Consider the following 25442-nt stretch of genomic DNA (forward strand, 5'->3'; position numbering starts at 1 on the left):
ACAGATCTGTTTCAGTTCACTAAATGCTGTTGACAGACAATGCTGTTGTCTTTAAAATTGCTTTTATAGCTTTACACTTACTATTATCTTTCCCATATGTAAAATATATTTATGATTTCTATACTCAGATCCTATAAAAAGATACTTGCATGTGGTTGTTAGATGTGTTACCATCATTTTTGTTTTATTCTGCACAGGGCTTTCTACAGACTGTAGTCCTAGTGTACTCCAAGATGAAATATGCAACCGTTTTTATGCTATTTCATCAACCAAGATTTTCAGTGTAATCAAACGCAGAACTAATGAAATTGTTAAGTTTGGCTTTGATGGACACTTGTAAAGATCAGATTGTAATTTTAATTGAGGTCTATTGTGCTATTTAGGACTAACCCTTTAAATATGCACGGTCCCTCACTTGCCCTGTATGTAGTACTGTTTTACAACATTCTGTTTTTTTAGTGAATAATTTAAATAGGTTGTGATAAAATAACAATTATTATTTAGGGTCAACTAATAAAAGTGCTTTGCATTTATCAGGACCTTTTGTGCGATACTTAATACCAATGGAATATAGTTAGGTACCATGGAAATCATTATCATTATTTCACAATTTTAATTATTTAAAAATGAATATTGTGATATTGATTTCAGTATGTCTTACCTGTCCTTTAACCCCCGCCCCCCAAACTGTACATGCCCTCCTAAACCTTTATTTCATAGTTATACATTAAAGCTTATTTGTAGTGTTTTTTCTTAGCCAATCCTTCTCCATATTATTGTACAATTACATAAACATAAAAACATGAGAGTAGTTTACCTTCTCAAACCATGGCATTTTTAGAATATTCACTGAAACCAACAGTTGGCTTCAGATAAGTGAGCGCTACTCCAACGCTGCATTTTCTACGTATTCACTGATGTAGCATTCAAATGCACCTCTGAATTTACCCCTGTAAATGTGGCTTGTCTTGCTGAGCGTTATTTGGTAGATAGAAAATAAGTATGCTATGGGTGCACGTGTTAGTATGACGTTGTTTTGTTTGGAAAGTGAGTGTTGCTGAGACGCATCGCAAATTATTCAATCGTTTGTCGCGCGGGGACTCAAGTGTCAAATATCTTCCCAACATTTATGGAGGTACTGAAAGGCAGCAGTTGTGACGGTTGGGAACTCCCACCCATGAAAACACCGGACAGAAAAAATCTAAACGCAATGTGCTACTACATTTGAGGAGGCATTGTGAAGCATTTCGACAAGAAGGTAATTACGTTACTCACATTTTTAATGTGTTTTTCTTTTCGTCGACAGGAGATGTAGCTATAAGCAGGGCCCCGCTCGGCCCTGCTCGAGGATGGTTAGTTAACACAGGGGCTGAGCCGTGGCAGGATAACCGTTAGTTAATGTGTCCGGCTGGGGCATAAACTGAAACACATGCGTTAACTCTCTGACTGGTGATGAGCAGTGGTTCACAGACCAATTCATTGCGTTAGCTGCTTTTATTGACAAACGTAACCTTGCTCAGCTGCTCAGGGCTGCGCACTGGCCTTGTGCTGAAGCGTTTTATTAGTTGACGGTAAACATCTCCCTTTATCGCTAATCCCCATCCAGCGTGATGGTCAGAGAAGCGCCCTTAGCGGTGGGGTTATTTGGGCTTGTGCTGGCTAATATGTAAATCATACATAGAAATAAAGACTTTGCAGCATTGTAATACACAGTCACGTAGCTAACCGTTACCTCAGACCTCACTAGAATACAAGAGCCTCTGTTGTGGTGCTGTATTTTAGCTGGAGAGCTAGCTAGCTAAACTACTGAAGACGCCAGCTTGCCTATCTATTTTTAGGTGGTCAGACTATAAGCCTTTAAGCTATACTGTACAGGGATCGCAGAGGCCTCCCCGGGTGTGAATTTTGCCACGTTAAGTCATCGGTGTGAGCCATGATTTTAATGCAAGTCTATCTCACAGGTGTGCCACACTCTTTCTCTGTAAACATTAACCCGGAGTTTTACTGCTAGTCAAATATTTTATGGTCTAGGTCTCCTGGCTGGGTCACATTAGAGATCTATTTAGCCATATTTTCTTAGGGCGAGAAAAGGACGAAAAAGCCACTGTTTTCCAAAAACGAGGAAGCAAACTTGATCAATTCCGACATTTTAGCAAGACAGGCTGTATATGTTCCACTAACCAAAGATCCACTCAGGCCACAGTACACTTCTTGGACAGATAAGCCAACAGGCTGTGATGGAAATAAACAGGGAGATGTCTGTGTAAAAGATGTTGTGAGACAGCAGCTTTCACAGACACAAACTGTGTGAGTGTCAAGGGGGACAAATGCTAAAGCGAGTCAAAGGAGTTTATTGTTTTCATTGCACCCAGCCCAGTTACAGAGAGAGCCTCATTGCCAAAGCAAAGCATGTCAGACTATCAACATGCAAATGGGTACATTTTGTTAAGCAAGGCACAGCAGACTTTTTAGTGTTTCAATGGAAACAATGAGTTTTCTGTAGGCTAAGCCCCAGCTGATGGTGTATGATTCAGCTTGCGGAAAACTGTCCACTGACCAACAGTACATTGTCTTCTTCCAGGCTCGAAAATGTGTTTTCATCACACTGCTACATTTAGAGAGAAGAAAATGTCAGTTTTGTTAGTGATACGCAACAATTTCTGAACTGATTTATTTATTTATTTTAAATCCTGGAAAGAAAGCACACTGTTGCATTTACAAAAACTGTTACGTCTACTTAATGACATTTGGCAGATTTCTGATGTATACTTTTGAAGAAATAGAGAAACAGAGAGCACCAGGAAATTACAAAACTAATCAAAAAAGATGACAATCAGAATGATGAAGACAGTTGAGACTATTATAGCAACTGTGAGAGAGCGACAGAGAGGATCATTAAAAACAGCTGCAGAGACACAGTGTGGAAGGGTGAGTTTACATAGGTTTTAGTTAAATGTTGCTTCTTTGTGTTAAGTCATACACAGGATTTACAAATGTATGAACATATACCAGTACATGTTTATCCAGGTGAATACAAGCCTGTGGGTGTTGTTATGTAGTGATAATACCCACAATCCCATAAATACTTGACTAATCACTTGTCCTTTGCCTAAGCAGAAGAGACTTGAGCAATGAACCCCTATACTTAACATTGGTTTCCCAACACTGACTGTAGATGAAGACATCTGTTCAGCAAGTATTGTGATTTTGTAATCAACATAAAATCTTTTTGACAGTGTCTGACAATTTTTGCCAAAATTTAAGATTCTTCAACAAAAGTCTAACATCATTGTCAGCGCAAAGTATATGGGAGCCTGGTGACTCAGTAGTAAGAGCATTGAGTTGGGATGCAGAAGGCCGCAGGTTTGAATCCCACCCCACCATGTGTGACCCCGCCCAGACACCCAGGGTGATCTTGGTGCCGGTCCTGAGCCCGGATTTAAAAAAATGGGAGGGTTGCAGCAGGAAGAGCAGCCACTGTAAAAAATGCCAAATCAACATGCGGAACAACTTTCCACTATTGTTTTTTTCATTGTCGGTGCAAAGTTTTCCTGCCCGCTTTTTATGACTCTAGCCTGAAGATCTAACTATTGCTTTAATAAATGCACTGTATTGGTACTATTTATATATTGTGCAGATCATTGACAGATTACCTCAGTGTTATTTTGTTTGATTTGTCATTTTATTGTTAGGTAATTGGATATTGTTCACCTAAACAGCCTAAAATGCCTAATGAGAAAACACATCTTATTATATCCAAAAATTTTAATGCATATTGGACATTTGTGTATCTGCTCCTATCCAACGTATGAAAGCCTCAAAACACATTTCAGGTATGATTCTGTTACCTTATGACTTTGCTCTGTTTGTTGTTCTGCATATGGTACTACAGTGCTATAGCACTGGTACTACAGTGCCATTGATCGTCTGCTCTCCATCATAGGTTTGCCTCCAGAAAAAACAACATGTAATGGCTTTAATCTTGTTTCAGCTATAATTAGAAACACATGAAGTTTTACCGCCACTCACATGATGTCCCAGTTTCCTGTGGCCTACAGCTGCTTTTTAGAAATCTAGGCTGGAAGCACTTTGATATAGCCTATTTTGATTATTTGAGGAATTAAATTATGTCAGAATGTGACATGAAAGTTTAATACACATTTTTGGAGATATTGGTAATCTTTAATTAGTGCAGTGTTTTTCCTGGCTTGCCTTACTTGGATAAAGTAGGGGACCACATAGACTTTAAATGAATTTGGTGCATTTTGACTAGAAATATAGCTATGTAAGGCTCCACGTTTAGACTAGAACATACATGTACGTGACAAATGCAGAGGATAACGCTGGTGTGTTGGGCCGTTTAAGGAATTTAAAGTAGCTGCTGCTGTGAAGCCAGCTTCTTTTCTGTATTGTCTGCCCTTCTTACACCTGAGCTGGGTGTTGCCCCTGTCCTGACTTGTTTGGAGTAACTCAGATTTTCTCTTGCATTCCTCTTGAGGTTTGTCAGCATGTTTGGCATACATACAATTAGATTGGGAGTATTTTCAATTTAGGGTGGATCAGTGGGACAATTTTATGTTGCAAATCACTGTAAGTAGCCTCATTGCTGTAGCCCCACTCCTGTCCTAATTTTTGCCTTGTTTGGCCTGTTATGAAAAATGCAACACATTTAGAGCTTCAGAGCAGACAGTAGTCATTGTAGATGGTTCACAACAAATTTATATCAATCACAACTTTTTTTTCAACAACTGTATTACTTCTGATGGCTCTGCACCACACACAATTGAACAGCCTCTAGACAAGTTGTGTGTTGGTCTTGTGGGACTGTGAGGACCTGAAATCTTCATGAATGATGTTACAGATTGTTTTCCCACTAGCAAGTAATACCTACTTTTGCAGTTGTTGTGCAATTCAGCTTGGTCCCCTAGAGACTTCTGCAAGAACCAATCACATTTTCTCTTACACCTTGCTCCATTAATTAACTGGCTTTTTATTGTTCTGTGCTGCTTAGGTGTGAATAATGAAGCACATTTTCAATAAAGTTAACTGTAACACTTTAGAAGAGGAAAATATTGCAATTGTCCTTGACATCATTCAGCCTGAATTATTTAGGGATGAATAAAATAACAACACACACAATACAAAGAAACAAACATTCAGTCATGGAGGTTTGTCCAGTCAATGTATAACTCTGTTCGTTTTGAGAGTCTCTGTATAGCTGTTGTTTTATTCATCTAGCAAAATTGGGGGCAGTAGGAAGGTGTTACGCAATCCACGTTCATCTGTTGGGCTGTTATGGGAAAGAGACTGAATATATTTTGACATAAAAATACTAAACTTTGTTGCCTGTGGATTTACTTCACATTATCATTACTGTGTGAGGCTTATTGGTACATTTTAACGTTTTAACAAAAAATATGTGAAAATGTGTTTTAAATAAAACAATTTTAATCTAATACAAGTTTAGATGTTCTCTATCTAGTCTCCTGGTATCTCCAGGAACTGTTTTACTTGTTTATTAATATGCAATTAAAATGATCAGTTATGACCAGTCATGAGACACTGTGGACATAATTTTTTTCATCAAACACTATGTTTTTCACAATAGAAAAGCAAACCTGGGAACAAAATTGGAAATGTCAATGTGTAGTTTAAAAATGTAATGCAATTTTAAAGATCATGTTGCATTGGTCTGCGTTGCTTTTAATTTTGATTTGGTCTTTTTGTTGATTTATATAATTTGCATTGACCATGATTGTTCATAATTAGAAATACATTATAATACAGTCAATACAATCATGTAAAAAAAGTGATTGATTATAGGTATTATTTTCCATACACTAGACATGTTATAACCAAGCACAGCACTTAATAAAAAAAAAAATTGTCTATGTGGCTAAATGGGTAACTTTTGACAAGAGATCATGAGTCAGTATAGGTATTAGTAAAATCAATCCAAATAACACAATGAATTCAAGAAACGGGAGATATACGTTAATGTAGTCCTGCTGAAAGTTAACACAATCTTCTGTTTTTTCATAGGGTTCTATAGTAACTGGCACACTGTTCTTGGAATAATGTGGTGTTAATGAACTATTCAAATTAGGTTTCCAGCAGTACAAATAAGTCCAGCCACCTTCAGTGTTTTGGGTGGTTGGCAAAAATCTCAAAGGCACAACTCTCAAAACCATGTTACACAAAACAAACAATCTGCATGGTCAGAATGTGTTTAGGTGTTTGATTTATGATTAACGGCTAAATCTTTATAATACTTCAGTCTAAGCACATCCCCTTTGTGTTGCTGAATGCTGAACATCTTAAAAAACTGGGTTTTGACAGATTTTTATCAAGGTCATGGAATATTTACTGGTTTGTGACTTTCAGAAATAGCAGCATGAATCACAGCATCATAAAAGAGTTTATATGTAACAATTTAACTCAAAACTACGTTGTTGAACTATTGTGTAATCTACAGCACACAGTTAATTTTTAACCAGGATAGCTGTAACCAGGCAGGGCTTGCATTGTCTACCTGTGGGTGTAAACTCTGTGTAAAGGAATATAGGTGAGAGAGTATTGTTCACCCATTGTTAGTACATCTTAAAAATCTAGTTTATCTGTAATGGGAGATTACTTTTTTAGAAACTGTGTACAAAGAAAGGGACAACACCCCTAGGACACCAGGAAGGAAAACTACGTTTTTGGGGAGAAATTACATCTTTTATTTGGCTTTTATGTGACTGACACAGTGTGCTGGTTGGGCACTGTGTTGTCTGTTCTAACCGTTTAAAGATTTGTTTAGATTTGTAAAAATTTATCACATAAGAGATGACATTAAATAAAACATGCAGGGCACTGGTTGGTCTGTCACACTGATGTTGGACAATCAGTTTCTTTTGTCTATTGCACCTGGAGCTGTAAAATTCTATCGCCCCATCTGTTGTCACTACTAAATCCTACTGAATCATTTTGTCTGTCATGCTTTGCTTTAGACTTGCATTTTCAGTTCTCGCGGTTATGTGTTGTTTAAAACGGTCTATGAATAAATTTGACTTTACTTTAGGGTGCCAGCAAATTTGTTGTCACACATTTCTAGTGTTTAAGAGTTAATCAGAACTTAATCAGAGTGTAGAAATAAGCAGGAACAATAACAAAGAATTGCATATTTCATTTAAAGACTACATCTAACCACTATTTCTGTTGTTGATAAATCTTTTAATCCAGTGAAATAAAATATCAGAAAGTGAATATTTCCTCCAGAGCCACAGCGTCTTTTTTGGCTCCTTCGACCAACACTCTGTAGCCACAAAATACTCATTTTTTCCTTCTATGACAAAAAAAGCAGAAATTAATTTGATGTTTCATAAAACAGCTTGATAAATGAGTAACACTATCAATCATTAAAAGTTTAGCTAATTATTTCTCAATGCTAAACTAATTTAATGATTTAATTATTTTTTGATGATGATTATTTACTGAGTGTCCTCTTTATTTGCTTACATGGTCTTGTAACTTAAGGTGATAGCATACTTAGTGAGACCTGATTAGTTTATCACTTCAAGGCTTATTTGCAACCAATTAGTTTTACATTTTTAAAGGTCTGTACAAATTAACTGTACAATGATATAATAAAAATGTAAGAACTTGCACACATCTAATAAAAAGTTGAGCACATAATGGAGTAAATTTTTACATTTTGTGCAACTTATTACATTTTGAGTTTTGTAAAAGCGTTTTAAGTTTTAGTTACTCTACATACTGGACCCTAAAGCATTAAATTCATATTTGTTGACATATTATTGTATGGGTTGACGTTAATGTTTGTTGAGTTATTACATTTTAAACTTTGGCACTTATTACTTTATGTGCAGTTTATAACATTGTGACTGTGGAAACACAATGTTATTCTTAATATTGACTGTTATTACTTTTCCTATAACATTATGTGCAGCTATTGCACAAGGTTTATTTCCAGTAGTGCATAGGTTTCATTACATGATAACTTGTGAATTATACCTTGCTCCTGGTTGGCTAAGAATGAGCTTAGTTTTACATGGTTATAATATTGCCCTGCATTTGTCATGGTTCCTTTGTGCAAACACTGCAAAAGTAAGAGCTTTGGTAAAGCAGCCAGCACAAGCACAGACACGCTGTTGTTCTTGTTACAAACCTTTATTATGACAACCCTTTTACCTGAGGGTTAAGTAACATATTGCCAGAAATTGGAAATTGCAGGATTTCCAGTGGCTCCAAAACATATTCAGACATTTGCTTTTTGTTCTGTAGAATTAATCTTAAATGAATCTTTTTCATGTTTCTTGTGTTTAGCTGTACGTAGTTTGCTTTAATTAACCTTAATGTGCTATTGAGGCACACACACAGTGTCTACAAAACTTGACTGGAATCCACCTGTGGAATAGTAAATTAATTTATTTAGAAGGGCACACAGCTGTGTTTATGAGTTCTCAAAATTCACACAGAATGTCAGGACATGAAATCCAAGGAACTCTACATCCACAATAACTAGACTGAGTTGGCAGTTTACCTTTCAGGACTGAGGTATATGACCAGGGTAATTGGAGTGGCTTCAAAACAAGTCTTTGAATGTCCTTACACAAACCATAAGCCCATGAAACATTCATTTTTTGAGTGTAGATTTATGGGCAAAATGGCAATTTAAAATTTGGTGTTAACTGGAAAAGATGTCTTCCTGATGATGTGTTTATATTTTGTTGAGCATTTAGTGATGTATGTTTGCACTCATTATCTTATTAATATTTAAACTGTAGGTGTATATCTGCTTGTTTGACAAAAGCCCACTGTTTGTCAAACTAGCAGACTAATTGAAGGACAGGAAACAAATGTGCCGCACTAAACGGTAAAAGAAAGTACAATCTATACGTGCTGGCTCCTGGTCATGTCTAGAGGGAAGTGAATAAATGAAGAGGTGTGAACTGAAAGACAGAAGCTTTTGAAATGTCTGACACTTTGCCTCCTCCTTATGGTCAATGCTGTTGGGCTTATAAAATTGGAGGAGAAATTGAGGAACATACCAATGTGATAAGTTGTACAGTAATATGAGTGTCCTTTGTAGGGTGCTCAAATTCACTCAGGCATTGTGGAAAGCTCAAGTGGAAATACAACAGGTTTGTGTAGAGAAAACATATGCAGAGTTGGATAGTGATCTCACCTAGAGAACATCCGGCCCTATATTTACACTAGTAAATGTTTACTTAGTGCAAGTCTAAATGAAACCTGCCGCATAAGTCTAGGCAGTTTTGTTTCATATGCTGGTCTGTGTTCTAAATGGAAGTTGTTATAGCCAAACTGAATTGACTTTCCATATCTTTGAAAGTGAATTTAATCTGGTCCCAGTTGGGGATGCATAAACATAGGCTACGGATGGTCTGTTTATGTTTGTTTTAACTTGATACATTGTCAATCCTGGGTGGGGTGACATCTCATGTACTGCCTTGTGCTGAACCACCCAGCCCCTCTTCCCCTTTCCTCAGCCCCACTAAACGTCCAAAGGAGACAGATTAAGATAAGGTAACCATTGCAATTTAAATCATAAAATCACTTTTACCCCATTTGCCAGAATGTTGGGGCTATTTCTAAGAAGCAGTAAAAATTGTATTATGTAGTGTTAATTTGCTTGAAGTGACATTTATCTTACTGTGTTTCCACTAACCAATTTATTTGGAATCTGTAAATCCAATTATAAGCAAATTTAAAGTTAAGTGCTGCAACACACAGGACAAACGTTGGGAAAGAGGCATGCTTACTACTGTGTTACAGCAACTCTTCTTTAATTACTTTTTGAATTTTTGGGAACCGAGGAAACAGATTTATATTTGGGATATTTGCCCATTTTTGCTGGATACAAGACTTCAGCTGCTCAACAACCCACACTTGCCATCGCCTGATTATTCTCCTCATGATGCGACAATAGCAATAGCAATAGGAAACAGATCTGCCATTCAAGTACACAGAGCTACACTGTTGTTTCTGCAGAGAGTTAATGCATGGCTTCCTCCTTGAATAATAGGGTTTCAGGTTGCATTTATGAATGAAGTGGCAGAATACGTTAAGTGACAGTGGTTTTCCAAGTACACCTGGGTCCAGGTGGCCGTACCTGTCACTGCTCAAACATCATGCACATTCAACAGGGGTTCTTGGCCTTGATCTTTAAGCACAGAGATTTTCAGAGTCTCTAAATCGTTTCACAATATGTACTGTAGGTGGAAAAAGAAGTAAAACTGAATGACCATTTTCTCATTGAGTTTGGTACAAAATGGTGAGCTACAACCCATCTATGCTTGCAAATGCTGAGGCTTTGTCGGGTGCTCCTATTATACCCAATCAAGATACCATCATCTGTTAAAAATTACTTTGCTTATTTTAGGCAATGATCCAGAATGGTGTTATTTGAATATTTTATACAATTTTCATTCTTATTAGGCCCTGTCCCTGCTTTTTGAGTGTGTTGCAGTAATGTATAGCTGTTTAATAATAGACTAATCACTATAAAATAGAAGAAGTAAGTAATGGAGGACTGAAACTAACAATTATTTTCGTTATCTATTAGCTTGCTCATTATTCTTCAATCTTTCTCTCAAGGTGTGTAGAGAAAAAAATTTATTTACTGGACTTACTGGTAGGTATATATGGAGATGGACCTGGATTTTTCACTTCAGTGAGTTTGTCTACATTTGTAAGTAGTGTATATCATTCGAAATGCTTTTAAAGACATCAGCACAATTATATACTGTGTGTATATGATGTCTTCTTTTTTGGATCTGGTTAATAAAAATAGATGAAATAATGTGTGTGCGTAAGTAGGAGCTGGCCTACAATAAGTAAACAGATGACAATAGAAACTCCCTGTTCGGTAAACACACACCTCAGTGCTCAAAATAAAAGCTCTCTGTGCCTGAACAGGGCTGCGTGTTGCAATCCTATCCTCTTCAGTGGTCTTCCTTTGGTGTTATATTTAAAAGTTCAGGAGGGAAACTAAAGGCTTTCAAGGTCAAAATCCTTTGTTCCAGGAGGAGCTTCAGTTTTTTATTTCATCGTTATCATGAATATAAAAATGACATCATACAGCTGCAGCATTTAGAAACTTCCCTTTCCTTCTGTAGTTCTCTGCGCCTAAAAAATGTTGTCCTGAGGTCACATTTAGTGATATTTTACATCTGTTTTGCTTCAATGCCTGCCTATTTAGTCATTTGGTGTTTGAATTTGTGTATGAATATTCCACAAAATCCAGTTTTTCAGAATGTGTTCCAACAGGATCAACTCTACAGCCAATGAAAAGTAACTCAGGGTAAACATGTACTCTCACTGTAGTTATTTGGCAAAACTTCTAGCATAATATAATATATAGTATATAATACTGCATATAATATATTTTATATATATAAAATAAATAAATATAAATATTAAATATATTAAATATATATTTAATAAATTTTATATGCAGTGTTTCAGTAAAGATCACTGTATTGATATATCTGGATAAATTGGAATTAGTTGTTTAATTTTTAGAATTAGTTTGTTTTTCCTGTGCTAGTTCAGTTGAGCCAGATTATATCTTCACCATGCACACTGTAAGCTGATTCATAGACCAAAGGTCCTCAGCACACAGCTGACTCAGTGACCACTAATCCCTGATCTGTATAAATTGGTTTCAGTTAACAGACTAAAGTCAATACCCTCTGTCTGTGTGTTTCTCTTTATTGGCTCTAAATCCTTTGCACTCGTCACACTATATTAAAGGGACACAGCTGGGTTAGCTAAGCTGTTCCAATGAGGAGTCTAATGCTGTGCTGTTTGTATGCTATCCATATACTTGTTATTTCACTTGTTGTTTACTTTGGCATCAAATTGTTCTCCAGACCTCAGCAGGAATACATCTGATGCCAGGTGTTGTCAGAGCGAACTCCGGACAACACAGCATTATTGGCCCTGTTTTTCTGGCCTACATGAACAGGCCTCTGAGCAGAACTGAGGTGTGGTGGTGATATGATGTGCTGTGCTGATGTACTGATATGAGGTACTGATGTGCAGTTTGTTGTTCTGCCAACACAGCCAGCGTATTTAGCTGCTACTGGCCTAAGCTGAGCTAGCTGTGCTAGGGCCTGACTGCTGGCTCACTGCCCTCTTACATGGGTGGGGTTGGCTCAGTGTTTAGCACTGACCTTCACTGCGATTTATAGGGTACTCTTTGCAGTCAATTTCCATGCCATCCTCCGTCTTTCCTTCTGTCTATTCTGTTGACCCGAACTTCCTTCCAGCTGTACCTCCCCCAGAATACAGGCGGGGCCACCCTGTGTCTAGTACTGACATTGCAATGTATAAACAAACACATGATGTGCAGCAGATGTGGGAGTTCATCCTCATGTTAATGCTAAGCTTTAAGTTTTTTATGGCATGCTTTAGCTGTTAGATGAAGCCTGGATGGAAAAGTAAAATTACCTCTAAAAACAACTTCAAACAAACTTAATTTTTTTATCTTCTATGTTTAGTCCATGAGTGTTTGTAGAATAATAATAATAATCCATTTTATTTATAAAGCACTTTACATTTGTTAACAAATCAGAAAGTGCTACATAAGTGGATTTAAACCAAGAATAAAACATAATAAACATGTAGAGCATAGAAACATATAAAACATGAAATAACACAGCATTAAAGAAAATGTAATGATCACTTTTAAAATGTTTTTCTGAACAGAAAAGTCTTTAACTGTTTTTTGAAACATTTCACAGTCTGTGAAATGGCAAGTCCATTAAATAGCCTTAATTACATGGTCAGTTAACTCCATCAAACAAATAACATTAAATCAAATTAAATGTATGCTAAATGCTCTGCCCTGCTTATCAAATGATTAAGTAATTACTGCCTCTTTGAATCTTCTCACTTCCCATTCATTACTTTCTCTACTTTTCAGTTCACCTTGAATGTGTTTACACATTGTCTAATAATAGTGTGTTTGAACCATTTATGTGGGTAAATAAAGATTACCACTACATACAGTACTTGTGTATCTTGACACTCTACTCAGTACAGAGGAGAGTGTTATGTGTAAAACAGCTCAAACAGTCAGGGCATTGGAACTGTATGAAATTTTCACTACATTTAAAATCAAAAAAGGGGAAGATGATGATCAATTAAAGTCATCAAAAAAGGGGGAAGATCAATTGATGATTAATTAAAGTCATTATAGTGTTTTGTTTTTGTAAACGCTTTAGACCATGGTAACTATTTATTCATGGGTTCAATTTATGAACGGAGGCTAAAGTGGTTTCATCAGTGATTTATAATACAGGGCTCATACATACAATTTCTTTAATTTTGATTTTGTATATTCAAGGCATGAAATGTGCTTGGATTTTGGATAAAGTGCTTGAAACAGTAACGGTATATCTTTTGACAATAAATAGCATTGTGACTGAGTGGTTAATTCCCTGAATAAATAGAGAAATAAACTAGTCTAAAATGAAAACTGTTACACTTGGGTCTCGCTTGCGCCTGCAAATTCATAAATAGCCCTCTGCGGAAATGTCCTACAGCAGTGTTGCCAAATTAGGAACTTTCTATATTTAGTGACTTTTCAGATCCTTCTAGCAAATCTTTTTCAAAAAAACTAGTGTTTTTAGAGACTTTGGAGACTTAGACGTCAAAGCACGTATCATTCTTACTTTTCTCAACGTGCAGCGAGTGCTATCGTCGGCCACTCCCACGTCCCTAAGCACTCACAGGCGGCTAGGTGGCAGCCACTGGCTGATCCAGATTCCCACAGTCAGTAAAATAAAAAGGCTTTGTCTAGAATAAGATACTGCACAAAATAAATCACAAATGAAAGTTCACTTGTAGTTATAGACATATTTAGGTTGGTTTTTTATTTTGTCTTTTTTGTTGTTCTATGGAAGCCTGTTTCTGGGAATCATCTTCCTGTATCTCAAAATGATGAGTTCCTAAGTCAAAATAATGAGAAAGTTTTCAATCTTATGAGTCTCATTGGCTCAGTTGGTAGATCAGTATTTTCAAAACTGCTGTTTTTAACCCATGGAAGATGGCACTGTTTATTTTAGCACAGTCCTTTCACCTGTAGTATCAGACACATATATGTCAAATGGCTAGCACTGTATATTTACATGTATATACGTGTGTGTGTGTGTGTGTGTGTGTGCGTTTATTTCTGTGTCCTTAGTGAGTGTTTTAGTACAAAGATTTCAAGGAACGTTAGACCAACATTAGACATACATGTTAACGTCTTTAAGCTAACCTCTAGCGGGTGAATTTGCAAGATAAATGATTAAGAGACGCTGTGTTTTGTGTTGCAGTGCTTGTTGCAGTGCTTGTATTGCACGTCAATTATGACACGCTCATCTATGGAATATGCAGTGAATGTACCCAGTGTTACTCAACGGTATACCGTCAGCAAACGTTATACCACTGAATAATGAGCTATAACTTATGGCTAACTGAGTACGCTATAGCAAAGTGGGAAAAAGGTTTTCACATGGTTTGTAGGTTTTTCTCAAGACTTAATTTGGAAACAACTGCAGCCAATAAAATCCCCCTATCTTCATTTGTTTACATTTGCACAACATCTTGCTGAGTTAACTGTCTTAAATGAAATATGCAAAGATGTACACAGTGCAACTTTTGTCCTTACCTTGCAGTATTTTGTGCAGTTTTTTTTTTACATTATTTGAACAAGAATAGATAAAGGTAACTAAAATTATTTTATCAAAGTTTATTTCATTTCGTTTGCACACGATCCTGATTTAAATATACGAAGTGATATATTTATATACATATGATCAGGCATAACATTATGACCACCTGTACAATTTCTTTTTCCGTTTTTATCTATTTGTGCAAATATCTAATTTACCTCAGCTGTAAAGTGCTGGAAAAGCTTTGAAATTGAATTTGAAAGTGCTTGAAAATATCTTACCTTTGACTATTTATTAGGTGTATCAAGCCTGATCGTAATTCAGATTTGGGCAAACGTGCTTCTTGCTGCTCTCTCATATAGAGTGTACACACTTGCTTTGAGGTCTGGCCAGGTACACACAGTAAACTTGTGGAGTTAAGGCAGCAGTCATGAATAGCGTTGTGACTCATGTGTTGCATTAACAGGAGTGGAATATTTGTTGGTGGATATTGTACTTTGATTTACTGCATTTATTTTTTTTTCTTTGACAGCAGTATGGGGATCAAGCTAATGAAGTGAAGAAAACCCAACAAGGCCATCGTGGTTCCAATACCTTCTTCTACTGGCCTTTATCTTGAGTGAAACTGCTGTTTGCTTTACTACATCACTTCAAGAGGAAGCTGGGCTCCCTCTGGGTGCAAGAAACACCATGTGCCAAACCTGGAGAGACCTTACCACGGCCCCATAAAACTTCCATCTGTTTTATCAACCTTCCCCTCTAAACTGAGGACCCTCCTAATTCTCCACTTTGCCCACTGGCCAAGATGAAGAAGGTGGTGGAATGGTCAGCAAAGGATGTTACTGACTGGCTAAACAAAGAGGGGATGCATGAGTACATTGATGCCCTCTGTCACTTGGATGGGTCTGCCCTGCTCGGGCTTACAGAAGCAGATTTCCAGAAACCCCCTCTTTGTCTAGTCTCATCTGATGGTGGGCAGCAGATGTTGGAGCGAGTAGAGACGCTGCGGATAGAGAACCATATGGAGGCTCACAAAAATGGTCATGCAAATGGGCATGCTAGTGGGCTACCTAACGGGACTAGCAAGCCACAGAGAAATGGGATATTGGGAAACAAGGACATCAGTAAGGAGATGGTGCATATCCACATGCCCACAGTGGAAGTTAAGCACTCTTCTTTCCCCGCTGAGTGGGGGAAGACTGGCATAGCATTTCTCTATGCAGTGGTGTGCTTTGTTACCACCACTGTTGTCATTTCAGTGGTCCATGAGAGGGTACCGCCAAAGGAGCACACCCCCCCACTGCCTGATAAGTTCTTTGACCTGTTTAATAGAGTAGAGTGGGCCTTCTCCATTTGTGAGATTAATGGCATGTTGTTGGTGGGACTCTGGCTGATACAATGGTCTCTTCTCAAGTACAGGTACAGCTTGGTTAAGTCAATGAAAATATTTTGAGACTTATTTTAAAATGCTGTCTTTCATCTTCTTTTTGCTCTTTTTTCCAGGTCAATTATAGGCAGGCGGTTCTTTTTCATTGTGGGCACACTCTATCTGTACCGGTGTATTACCATGTACATCACTACTCTGCCAGTTCCTGGGATGCACTTTAAATGTTCTCCAAAGGTACATACACATGTTTCTCTCATCACTGTAGGTTGGTTCATCATGAAGGACATGTGTCTTTCTGAGCACATGAGCTGAATAATCAAATAATCAAATTACTGTAAGCCTTGGCGTGCCCTTTACTGGCCACCGGTTGTAAGATATGTGCATGCCATTTTTTCCTTTTGTTTTGTTTTGACATGCATATGAGAAGCCTCAAGTAGTTGCGTGGTGGTTGCATTTGTGTGTGGCTTTTATTAGATGCACATCTTCTGGGAAAAGCTGAATCATATACTCTGGTCACATTTTACCCTACATGGTTACTGACTTGATAGTTGTTGACTGTTGTGTGTGATGACAAATATAACTATGGTTGTTATGGAAGCCAATAGCATACTTTTGGTAGTGAGTTAGTTTGTGTGTGTGTGTGTGTGTGTGTGTGTATGTGTTTGTGTGTGTTTGTGTGTCTGAGCCTGTGTTCACAGTGCAAAGTGTCTGAAATTTTAAAAGATATATAGGTTTTAGTTAGACTCGGTGAAGGCTTTATTAAAAAAATAAAAACAAGAGGAGCCATCGCTTCATGTTTTGATCTATCATTCCCAGTCTGCAATATTTTGTCTGGAACATGCGCTTGTCTTAAAAACTAATTAGAAACCTAGTTACAAGTATAAATGCAAATTTACCTGTAGAAATCAGGTGTACCTGCTCCCTGACTATAGAAACCGGGTTTCCAGTTTACATAAATACCAAGTTGCTCCTGGTGGGTCAGGTGAGCACCTTGCATGGCAGCCACCATCATTTGGGTGGCTGCCAACTGTGTACGTGAATGGGTGAATGACAAGCAACATTGTAAAGTGCTTTGCATAAAAGTGCTATGTACCATTGCTATTTTCCATTTATGTGCATGGAAATGTTAAAGGTTTTGTGGTTGGATTAATTGCAGCACCCTGTCAGTGTGTTGCACTACTTCTTTCCATGACAACAAATGTAAACAGTAAAGTTATTAAGAACTCGCTCTCAATGTTATTACATTTATCTGATGGATTGATACTTATTGATTTCTGTTATTTTATTACTCTTTTCCAGAGAATTATTTTAATTATATACACATTATAAAATGCAGTATTGCATTATTGCTGGCTTTGATAACCTGACGGCTAAACAGTATTTAATGTAATTTACAAACTTTTCTAGGAGTTTTGAAAGTTCATTCATTCATTCAAATGTGTTGTAATAAGTTTTGCATGTCTCAAAACTTAGATAAATGTAATTAAGAGGTGGCATCACAGAAGATTATTCCTTTAGCATGTACAATAATCCTAATAATAATAATCAGTAATAAAAAATTGATAATCATCAATCAGTTAGTAATCCAAACATAATGTAATAATTTTTGTCTTATACTTTCAGCTTCTTGGGAACTGGGAGGCACAGGCGAGGAGAATAATGAAGATGATTGCTGGCGGGGGCTTATCGATCACAGGATCCCACACCATGTGTGGAGATTATCTATACAGTGGCCACACAGTCATGTTAACACTAACATACCTCTTTATCAAGGAGTGTAAGTTCCCCTGGGGCTACATTGTATTTTTAGTAACATTTAAAGGGAGGTTAAACCAATTAACAGTAATAAACTCTAGTGCACACTCCTGTAAAATGTTAAGTTCAAACAACACATTTCAATATGGCGTCTGTGCATCACTGAAAACATGTAGACCAGTTTTGCATAAATGGTACTGTTTTTTAACAACTTTCAGGAAATGTTGATGCACAGGAAATGCACAGGAAATGTTGAACTTAAACATCTGCTAACACAAGTCAGTGAGTGAAAGCATGGCTCTATTACATAACTAAATTTTCACTTCCCCAACAGGTAGTTCTGTGTTTCTAACGTGGTTTTGTTTTTTCACCCAATTGCTTTACCACTCAGTATGCTTTTCAGCAGCTGTAGCATTTTGACATCTTGATCAAGTTGTAGGTTTTACTACCTTCTTAATCTTCTTTCAAATACATACATTTTTTTTCACTAAGCTGTGTAGACTTACCTAATTGATACACCGCTGACATCTAGTGGTGAACACCTTTATTGATTCCATAGGGAAATTGTGTTGCCTTGATACAGCTGCTCTCCATGTGAAAACTAGAAAAGAAAGGAAAAAACTTCCACCAAACCAAGACGATAAACAAGTACAAACTATTGATCAATAAGTCAGACAAAAACCAGTTTGAGGAATAAACATAAATGAAATAAAAATAATAAATGAAATCAAAACAATACTATTTGTCCATTTGTGGTCCCCTTCTTTTTACAGAAGGAGGATGAGTTGAACAGTTTACTGGCCACTGGGAGAAAGGATCTCCTGTGCTGTTCTGTGGAGCACTTGACTGTGATCAGTCTCTGGCTGAAAGTGCTCCTCTGGGCAGCCAACACGCAGTGGAGTGGGTGGGAGGGATTGTCCAGGATTGAGAGGAGTTTGGACAACATTCTCCTTTCAGCCACAACATGCAGAGGGTCCAGCTTCTCCCCCAGAACAGAACCAGTCAGTCCTTATTAGTTTGTCCAGTCCGTTACTGTCTGCCACCTTCATATTACTGCCCCAACAAACCACAGCATAGAAGAACGAGCTGGCTACCAAGACCTTAGTCTTCTTAGAAAATAGAGCCTTCTCTGTGTTTTCCTGTATATTGATGGTGCATTAACTGACTAGTCCAGTTTATTATCCAGGCAGACACCCAGGTATTTGTACTTTGAAACTACTTCCACCACCTCTCCCCGTATATAGAGAGGATTGACAGGAGTCCTGGACTTCCTGAAGTCCACCACCAATTCGTTTGTTTTACTGATGTTGAGCTGGAGATGATTGTGCTCACACCAGTTAACAAAACTGTCCACCACTGATCGATACTCTGTGATATCTACCCCGGCCTAAATACATCCAAAAACCGCAGTCATCAGAAAACGTCTGAATGTTGTAGGACTGTGAGTTGTACCTGAGGTCAGAGGTATACAGTGTGAAGAGAAAGCGAGATAGAACTGTCCCTTGGGGAGCAGCATGGCTGCAGGTCACAGTGTCAGACACACAGTTCTGCAGACAGACCAACTGGGATCGATCAGTGAGGTAGTCCAAAATCCAGGCAACCATGGGGGTGTGAACGAGCATGCTCTTTAATTTCTCCCCCAGCAAGACAGGCTGGATTGTGTTAAAAGCACCAGATATGCAGTGTTACAGTACAGATCAGATTAACTGAGATTTAGTTGTTAAAGACAATTTAGTCTTCTCCAGACATGACACTTTAGGGCACAATCTGAGTCTTTGGTGTAATAACCTTGCTGGATTTTTATGTTTGTAGATTCCCCCAAGCGGTTCTGGTGGTACCAGTGGTTTTGTCTGGCCTTGAGTGCTGTAGGGATTTTCTGTATCCTTCTGGCCCATGACCACTACACTGTGGATGTGGTGGTGGCATACTTTATTACTACACGTCTCTTCTGGTGGTACCACACCCTGGCCAATCAACAGGTGAGTGTAACATGCTGAATAAACTGGAACCTATATTCTAGTGCTTCGGTTACAGTTAAGTGCACAGGGGATGCTCTTGGTAGGAAAACTGTGTATTCCCTTAGTTCACATTCCTATAGATTGTTAATCCCCCTACACATTGTTACGTAGATGGATAAACTAAGCAGATTCACTTTGTTGCAGAGACTAAAATCTAAATATCCATACCATGCTGAGCCAGTCTAGCTGATCATTCTTGTTTCCAGTCTTTGCATTAAGCTAAGCCAAGCTGAACTGTTTAGCTTCATATTCCCATCAAAGCAGCATCTTCACATTTCACTTTTGGCAATAGAGTGAATGCACATTTCCCAAAATTTCCAACTATTTTATTAGTGTGATTAATTATCTAGATTTTTTTTCTGGATGTTTCTGGTAATTGTGGCCTTACTGTGGAGTGTCTCAAAAATCTGTCTGACTTTTGCCTGTTGATTTTTGTCTGTTTTGACCTGTTTATGAAAGTGTCCATGTGAAAGACTTTGGTAAGAGAAACTACAGCTGTCTCATTGTGTTACAACAGCTGTCCCTGTCCCTGAGGGATCTTTGCATGAGATATTTACTGATCCCCGCTAACAGTGTTTGTGCCTTTTGTTTCAGTCACTGAAGGAGATGTCACAGAGTAACCCATTCTCAAGGGTATGGTGGTACAGACTCTTCCAATACTTTGAAGAGAACGTCAATGGCGTGGTCCCTCGTAACTACCAGCCCCCATTTTCATGGCGAGTTTCACAGTGGAGCCGCAGTGTGAAGTACAGCAGACTGGACATCCAGTGAGTCCTCACATCAAAGCAGGCGAGGACTGTGACTTCCAAAAGTGCTGTTTTTTTAACCCATGGAAGATGGCACTGTTTAATGTAGCACTGTCCCTTCACCTGTAATATCAGACAAATCCATGTCAAATGGGTAGCACTGTGACCCACTTAGTATTTGTTTTTCACAATTGTGTATGTGTGTGTGTGTGTGTGTGTGTGTGTGTGTGTGTGCGTGCGTGCGTGCGTGTCTGTTTATTTCTGTTTCCTTATGTCTTTCTGGAATTTGTCAACGCACAGAACAAATCTCTATCTTCATAGGCTGCATGACAGTTTCTGCTTTTGTTGCAGAACTATGAACAATTTCAACTAACTCCTAAAACTCCCCCCCCAGCACAAAACCCTAGTCAAAGTCTTCATGTTCCTAAAAGAGTTTTAGTGCAAATCGTGTCAATCAAAAAACCAAAATGCCATAAGCATTTCTTTTCCTTTTTTTTTTTCAAATAGCAAATTTGCTTTTGTAAACAGTCCTTGCTAAAATGAGTCAAAGGTGCAAAAAATATTTTTTCTAAGTATTTCAAACTTTATTTTTCAAAAACAAATGATGTCCAACAGATTTTTAGATTTTTATCTTTTTCAAGATGGAAACTGAGAGCATAAGAATCTAAGGTGATTAACATTATTCCAGTGCCTTTCTTAGCTTGATTGTAAAACAGTATAAGTACTATATGTGTCTTGTGTGCTTCGTACCACAGTGTGATCTCACAGTCATGGTACAAGGTGATACTTGGTTAACAGTCTTGTTCCCATGAATGTAATAAACTAAGCCAGCCTTATCAGAAGATTGGTCTTCCCAAAATTAACTGCAGTGAAAGAAATGTCCTGTTATTTATTAATGCTTTATGATGTCAGTTTGTGCTTAGTTGATTATTGCTGTAACAGAAAAAAAGACTGTTAATTGTACTTTTTTATGTCTGTAACATTTAATTTTTACCAGCCACTCTTCAACCAACATCAGCCATATTCAGACATCACCTACAGTAACATGTCTGCTGGTTGTACTCTCCACCATCACATATCTGCTAATAATCACTGCCTGAGGAATAAGAAATTGGATAAGAAATGTCTAAAATGAGTCAATTGTTTCTGGACCTGGACATGTTTTGTGCATCACGAGATGGCGTTCCCCACATTGAGTCCCACTTTTAAATCAGTATGGGCATCATTACTCTCTTGTCTAGTAACCTCAGAAATAGTGCAATATTTAAAATCTGACAAGTGTTGAGTTCAAGAAATTTTTTAGCCTAAGCTTCAGGCAAGGTTTCTCACCCTCTTTTTTATAGAGTGGTTTGTCCAAATATTGTACAAAAATCAAGCTTTACTGTCTGTGTGTTCCGATTACCAGTTGGAAAATATTGGTGATGATTCTGCAAAGATTAGGGCATTCTCATTTAATGTAATTTCATAATGATGACCACCTGAGGTGCTGAGCAGAGCAGGGAGGGTTCCTGTCTCATGTTAAGTTATGTTAAGTTGCATAGATCAACAGCTTTCAGCTTTTCCCTTAAGGGGTCGCCACAGCGTAACGTTTCCGGCACGCTGAACGTGCCACAACCCTCACATTTTGGTGGGGCCATGGCTGGTGGGATGGGATTTGGTCCCGCAGAATCACCATGCCTCCACAAACCTAAGTTGCATGTTGTAGCTTTAAGTGCAGCGCTAAAATTGTGTTACTAAAAGTTGTAAATGCTGAACTTGGAACTTGCTTGTGGGGAACAACCTGAAGCACGATGAAAACAGCTGGTGTAACTTACAGTATTTGGCCACAAGTGTGGAAACATTTCTATAGATGTGAAAATGCGTCATTATTGATAATCCTACTCATGTTCTTTTTTTTTGTCTTTTTGCATCTTTCTTTGTGCAACTATGACTAAAGTATTACACAGGTTCATCTGTATTAATTTTTAATCATTATATAAACCTTTAATTTCAAATTAGTTTTAATGAAGGAAAAACTGCATTAAGCTTTAGATTACACAAGTTCCAAATAAATAATAATAATTATGTTATTAATTTCTTTAAATATTATCAAAGGAAAGGGAAAGGGAATAAAAATATGTTCAATGTGGGCTTATGAAACCAACAAGGGTCTTAGTGTTTGAGACACAATACAGAACAGGCTCACCCTCATTCTTATTGTCCAATCATTTCACTTTTACACAGAATGGTTTTTCTTATTTCCTAAAAGCACAGTGTTCCTCAAATACAATTTTAATCCAAGTATTACATTTTTTTTGTCCAAACATGGCTTTTTAATAATGTTTAGGGCCTTGAAGGTGGCAGTTATAGTTTGTTTTCTATTTTGCCAGTTAAGTTGAAATTTTTTCTATGAAATATACATTGGCGATCCTGTAAGTTTCCCTGTAAACCTCTCATTCACTTTGTCCCTTTTTATGTGTGAACCAGATGTTTGTAAGGTATGAAAAAGGGTTCTCCTTGGGACACTTTTGAATAAACATTTTAATACAACTTATATGATTTACATTCAGCCTCTTTCTTCTCAGCTCATTGTGCTAAAAGATGACATCATGGCAAACCAGCTTACAGCCAGCAGATGGACACATTGAGTTGCATCAGTCAGAGCAGAATACTGAGGGATGGGCTCTCCTTCCATGTGTTTTTTTGCTTCCAGCATGCAGTTAAGCTCTCCATCTACTGCAAATATGTCCAATACCATTATTTTCTGCATTAGTTTTGCTACTTCTCAACCCTGTTTCCCAGTTTTCCCAGTGTTTAGTCATGCAGTTCTATGAATTGCGGAGTCTTTTGAATAAAAACACACAAACACGCTCCCCTGACACTTGGTTATACTTAAAGGGTCCAGAAACATGACTTTTAAGAAAGTGCAAATAAGCAACTGTTTGGTAAGTTCACCATATGAACTTTCATATACAGGGAGCATAACATTAACCTCTGCAATTTAATGCAATCCAATACAGTAGCTCTGCCATGAATTCTGTTTTTAAAAGGGGTATAATTTATCAGTTATACGTTAAAGCAGGTCAGATCAGAGAGGTGATAATTCTAATATGTGTGTATTGAGGTCAAGGTGGGTATCCTGTTTAAAATGAATGAGCTGGCAAAAACATAAATTCTCAATGGTTATGTCTGATCAGTGTACATGTAAAGTCATAACATGTTTTGTCAGAAGTTGTTTTTGCTGCCCCCAAGTGACCAAAATCGATTATCCCAGGTTTAAAATCAAAATTCTACGGTTGTTAATATATTTGCAACAAACTTTTTGAGATTTAATCCACAGTAACCGGGGCCTGTACCACCTGATTGGGCTTCACTCAGGTTTCTAACCAGGTTAGATCACCATTGTAACCATCATATTATGCCTATGGCTCTGGAGCAGGTCTTAGTACATTCAAGTTTAATACAAGATCCTTACAAGGACAAAAGAGTTGAAGTAACAAATACAGTTTGAAAAGTATCAAATAATTTTGCTGCTACAGGCTTTAATATCTCACAGGTTTTAGAAGAGAGCCTCTTATCAACAGTTTATCACAAACCAAAACAAAACAAAATTCACAAATAAAGCTGTATTTCAATTGCCAAAACATTATTTAATTCCCAACAGGATTTCTTACAGGGTCTATGATTCTACTCTCTTACTCTGTCACTGTAGCTCAGATTAACATTAAGAGACTTTGTGATGATAACTGGAAACTAAACCCTGTGGTGTGTTTTATAAGAAAAATACTGATAAATATTTCCCATTATTAAAAATGAACACAGCCTTTGGGCTATTTTTTTCTCTTTGCTTTGGCAGCAGTGACAGTCTGAAATTGATGTAACTTTTTAACACAAAAAACAAACAAAGAAAATCTCGCTCAACAGATCCCTTATAATAATAATTCAGGGACAGTAGATCCTTGGCTTCACTTCAACATTTGGAAATTATTTGTAGTGTTATTACATTGTCTCATTCTATATATAATAATTTTTCTAACATTTTAGTCGTTGGAATATCACTTTGTTCTATCACTACAACTGAATTTACCCACAGATATGCATGTTTATGTACCTTATATTTTTTCTGCCAGATAACCCAATATAACCAGACTATGTTTAGCCTCCTTTGCAGTACAGGACCATGGAAACATAAGCAAACAACTCCACATTACTTCTTCATTTAAATTTTACTAACCCTTGTCTAGCTGGACAGTAATTTCACATTGTTTCCAAGTGAATCCCAACCAAATATAAGAGTAAACACAGTACTAAGGTACAGAATATCTCAAGTTAAAACTTTATCAGAAAAGTGGGTGTTCACTTTAGGCTCTGTCGCTCACAGAAGCTGGTAAATAAAGAGGCTTTTTGGGGCAAAAACTAAAAGTTAGTTACAGATTTTCACCTTATTTACCTCATGGATTCGCAAGTGTTAACTTCAATGTCCAAACAACTGACTAATTTTATTATGTAAATCATTAACAGAGTGATCCAGGGCTGAATATTGTGGACTCTCTACAGTCAACACAGCCTCTAGGGATACCAAGTTTTTGCAGTCCTGCTAAAAGAGCACAAGGTCGTCTTGATTCCTTGGCTGAAAATGGCCGTTTATTTATTTCGAGCTGGCTGCTCGGCCCGCTGGAGAATTTGCTGGCACCCTGGAGAGCCGGTACTTGCCAGATAACTCCTACACACTACTACTGTACACAGTCAAATGAAAGGGAGGGAGGGGTGAGTCTGTGCTCTAAACATCTTCTAGTTTCGGCTGACTCCATTAAATAGGCCAGAGTGATGCTCTCGAGATAGCTCGCAACACAATATGTCTGAAAATATT

The 25442-nt window shown here is 37.5% G+C and overlaps 1 protein-coding gene across 2 annotated transcripts; it reads left to right on the forward strand.

Annotated features, from left to right (window-relative positions):
- The first annotated feature begins 1098 nt into the window (after positions 1-1098).
- On the forward strand, positions 1099-23126 carry LOC137134164 (phosphatidylcholine:ceramide cholinephosphotransferase 1-like). Of its 2 annotated transcripts, none has more exons than XM_067518729.1 (6): positions 1099-1258; positions 15220-16106; positions 16191-16308; positions 17698-17851; positions 19642-19808; positions 20442-23126. In XM_067518729.1, exons 2-6 carry the CDS (start codon positions 15493-15495, stop codon positions 20616-20618), a joined length of 1230 nt encoding a protein of 409 aa, XP_067374830.1. In that variant the 5' UTR covers positions 1099-1258; positions 15220-15492; the 3' UTR covers positions 20619-23126. The 2 variants fall into 2 exon arrangements, with proteins under 2 accessions (XP_067374830.1, XP_067374822.1); XM_067518721.1 differs by having other exon boundaries at positions 1109-1258; positions 15223-16106.
- The last annotated feature ends 2316 nt before the right edge of the window (positions 23127-25442 follow it).

The sequence above is a fragment of the Channa argus genome, chromosome 1 (assembly GCF_033026475.1).
Source record: "Channa argus isolate prfri chromosome 1, Channa argus male v1.0, whole genome shotgun sequence".
NCBI classification, from domain to species: domain Eukaryota; kingdom Metazoa; phylum Chordata; class Actinopteri; order Anabantiformes; family Channidae; genus Channa; species Channa argus.

What these genes read in the sequence shown, in the direction of transcription:
- LOC137134164 (XM_067518729.1), top strand. Translation starts at nt 15,493, where the DNA reads ATGAAGAAGGTGGTGGAATGGTCAGCAAAGGATGTTACTGACTGGCTA. An exon ending in ACTTTAAATGTTCTCCAAAG is followed by an intron (nt 16,309 to 17,697) that starts GTACATACACAT and finishes TTATACTTTCAG; the next exon opens with CTTCTTGGGAACTGGGAGGC. An exon ending in ATACCTCTTTATCAAGGAGT is followed by an intron (nt 17,852 to 19,641) that starts GTAAGTTCCCCT and finishes TTATGTTTGTAG; the next exon opens with ATTCCCCCAAGCGGTTCTGG.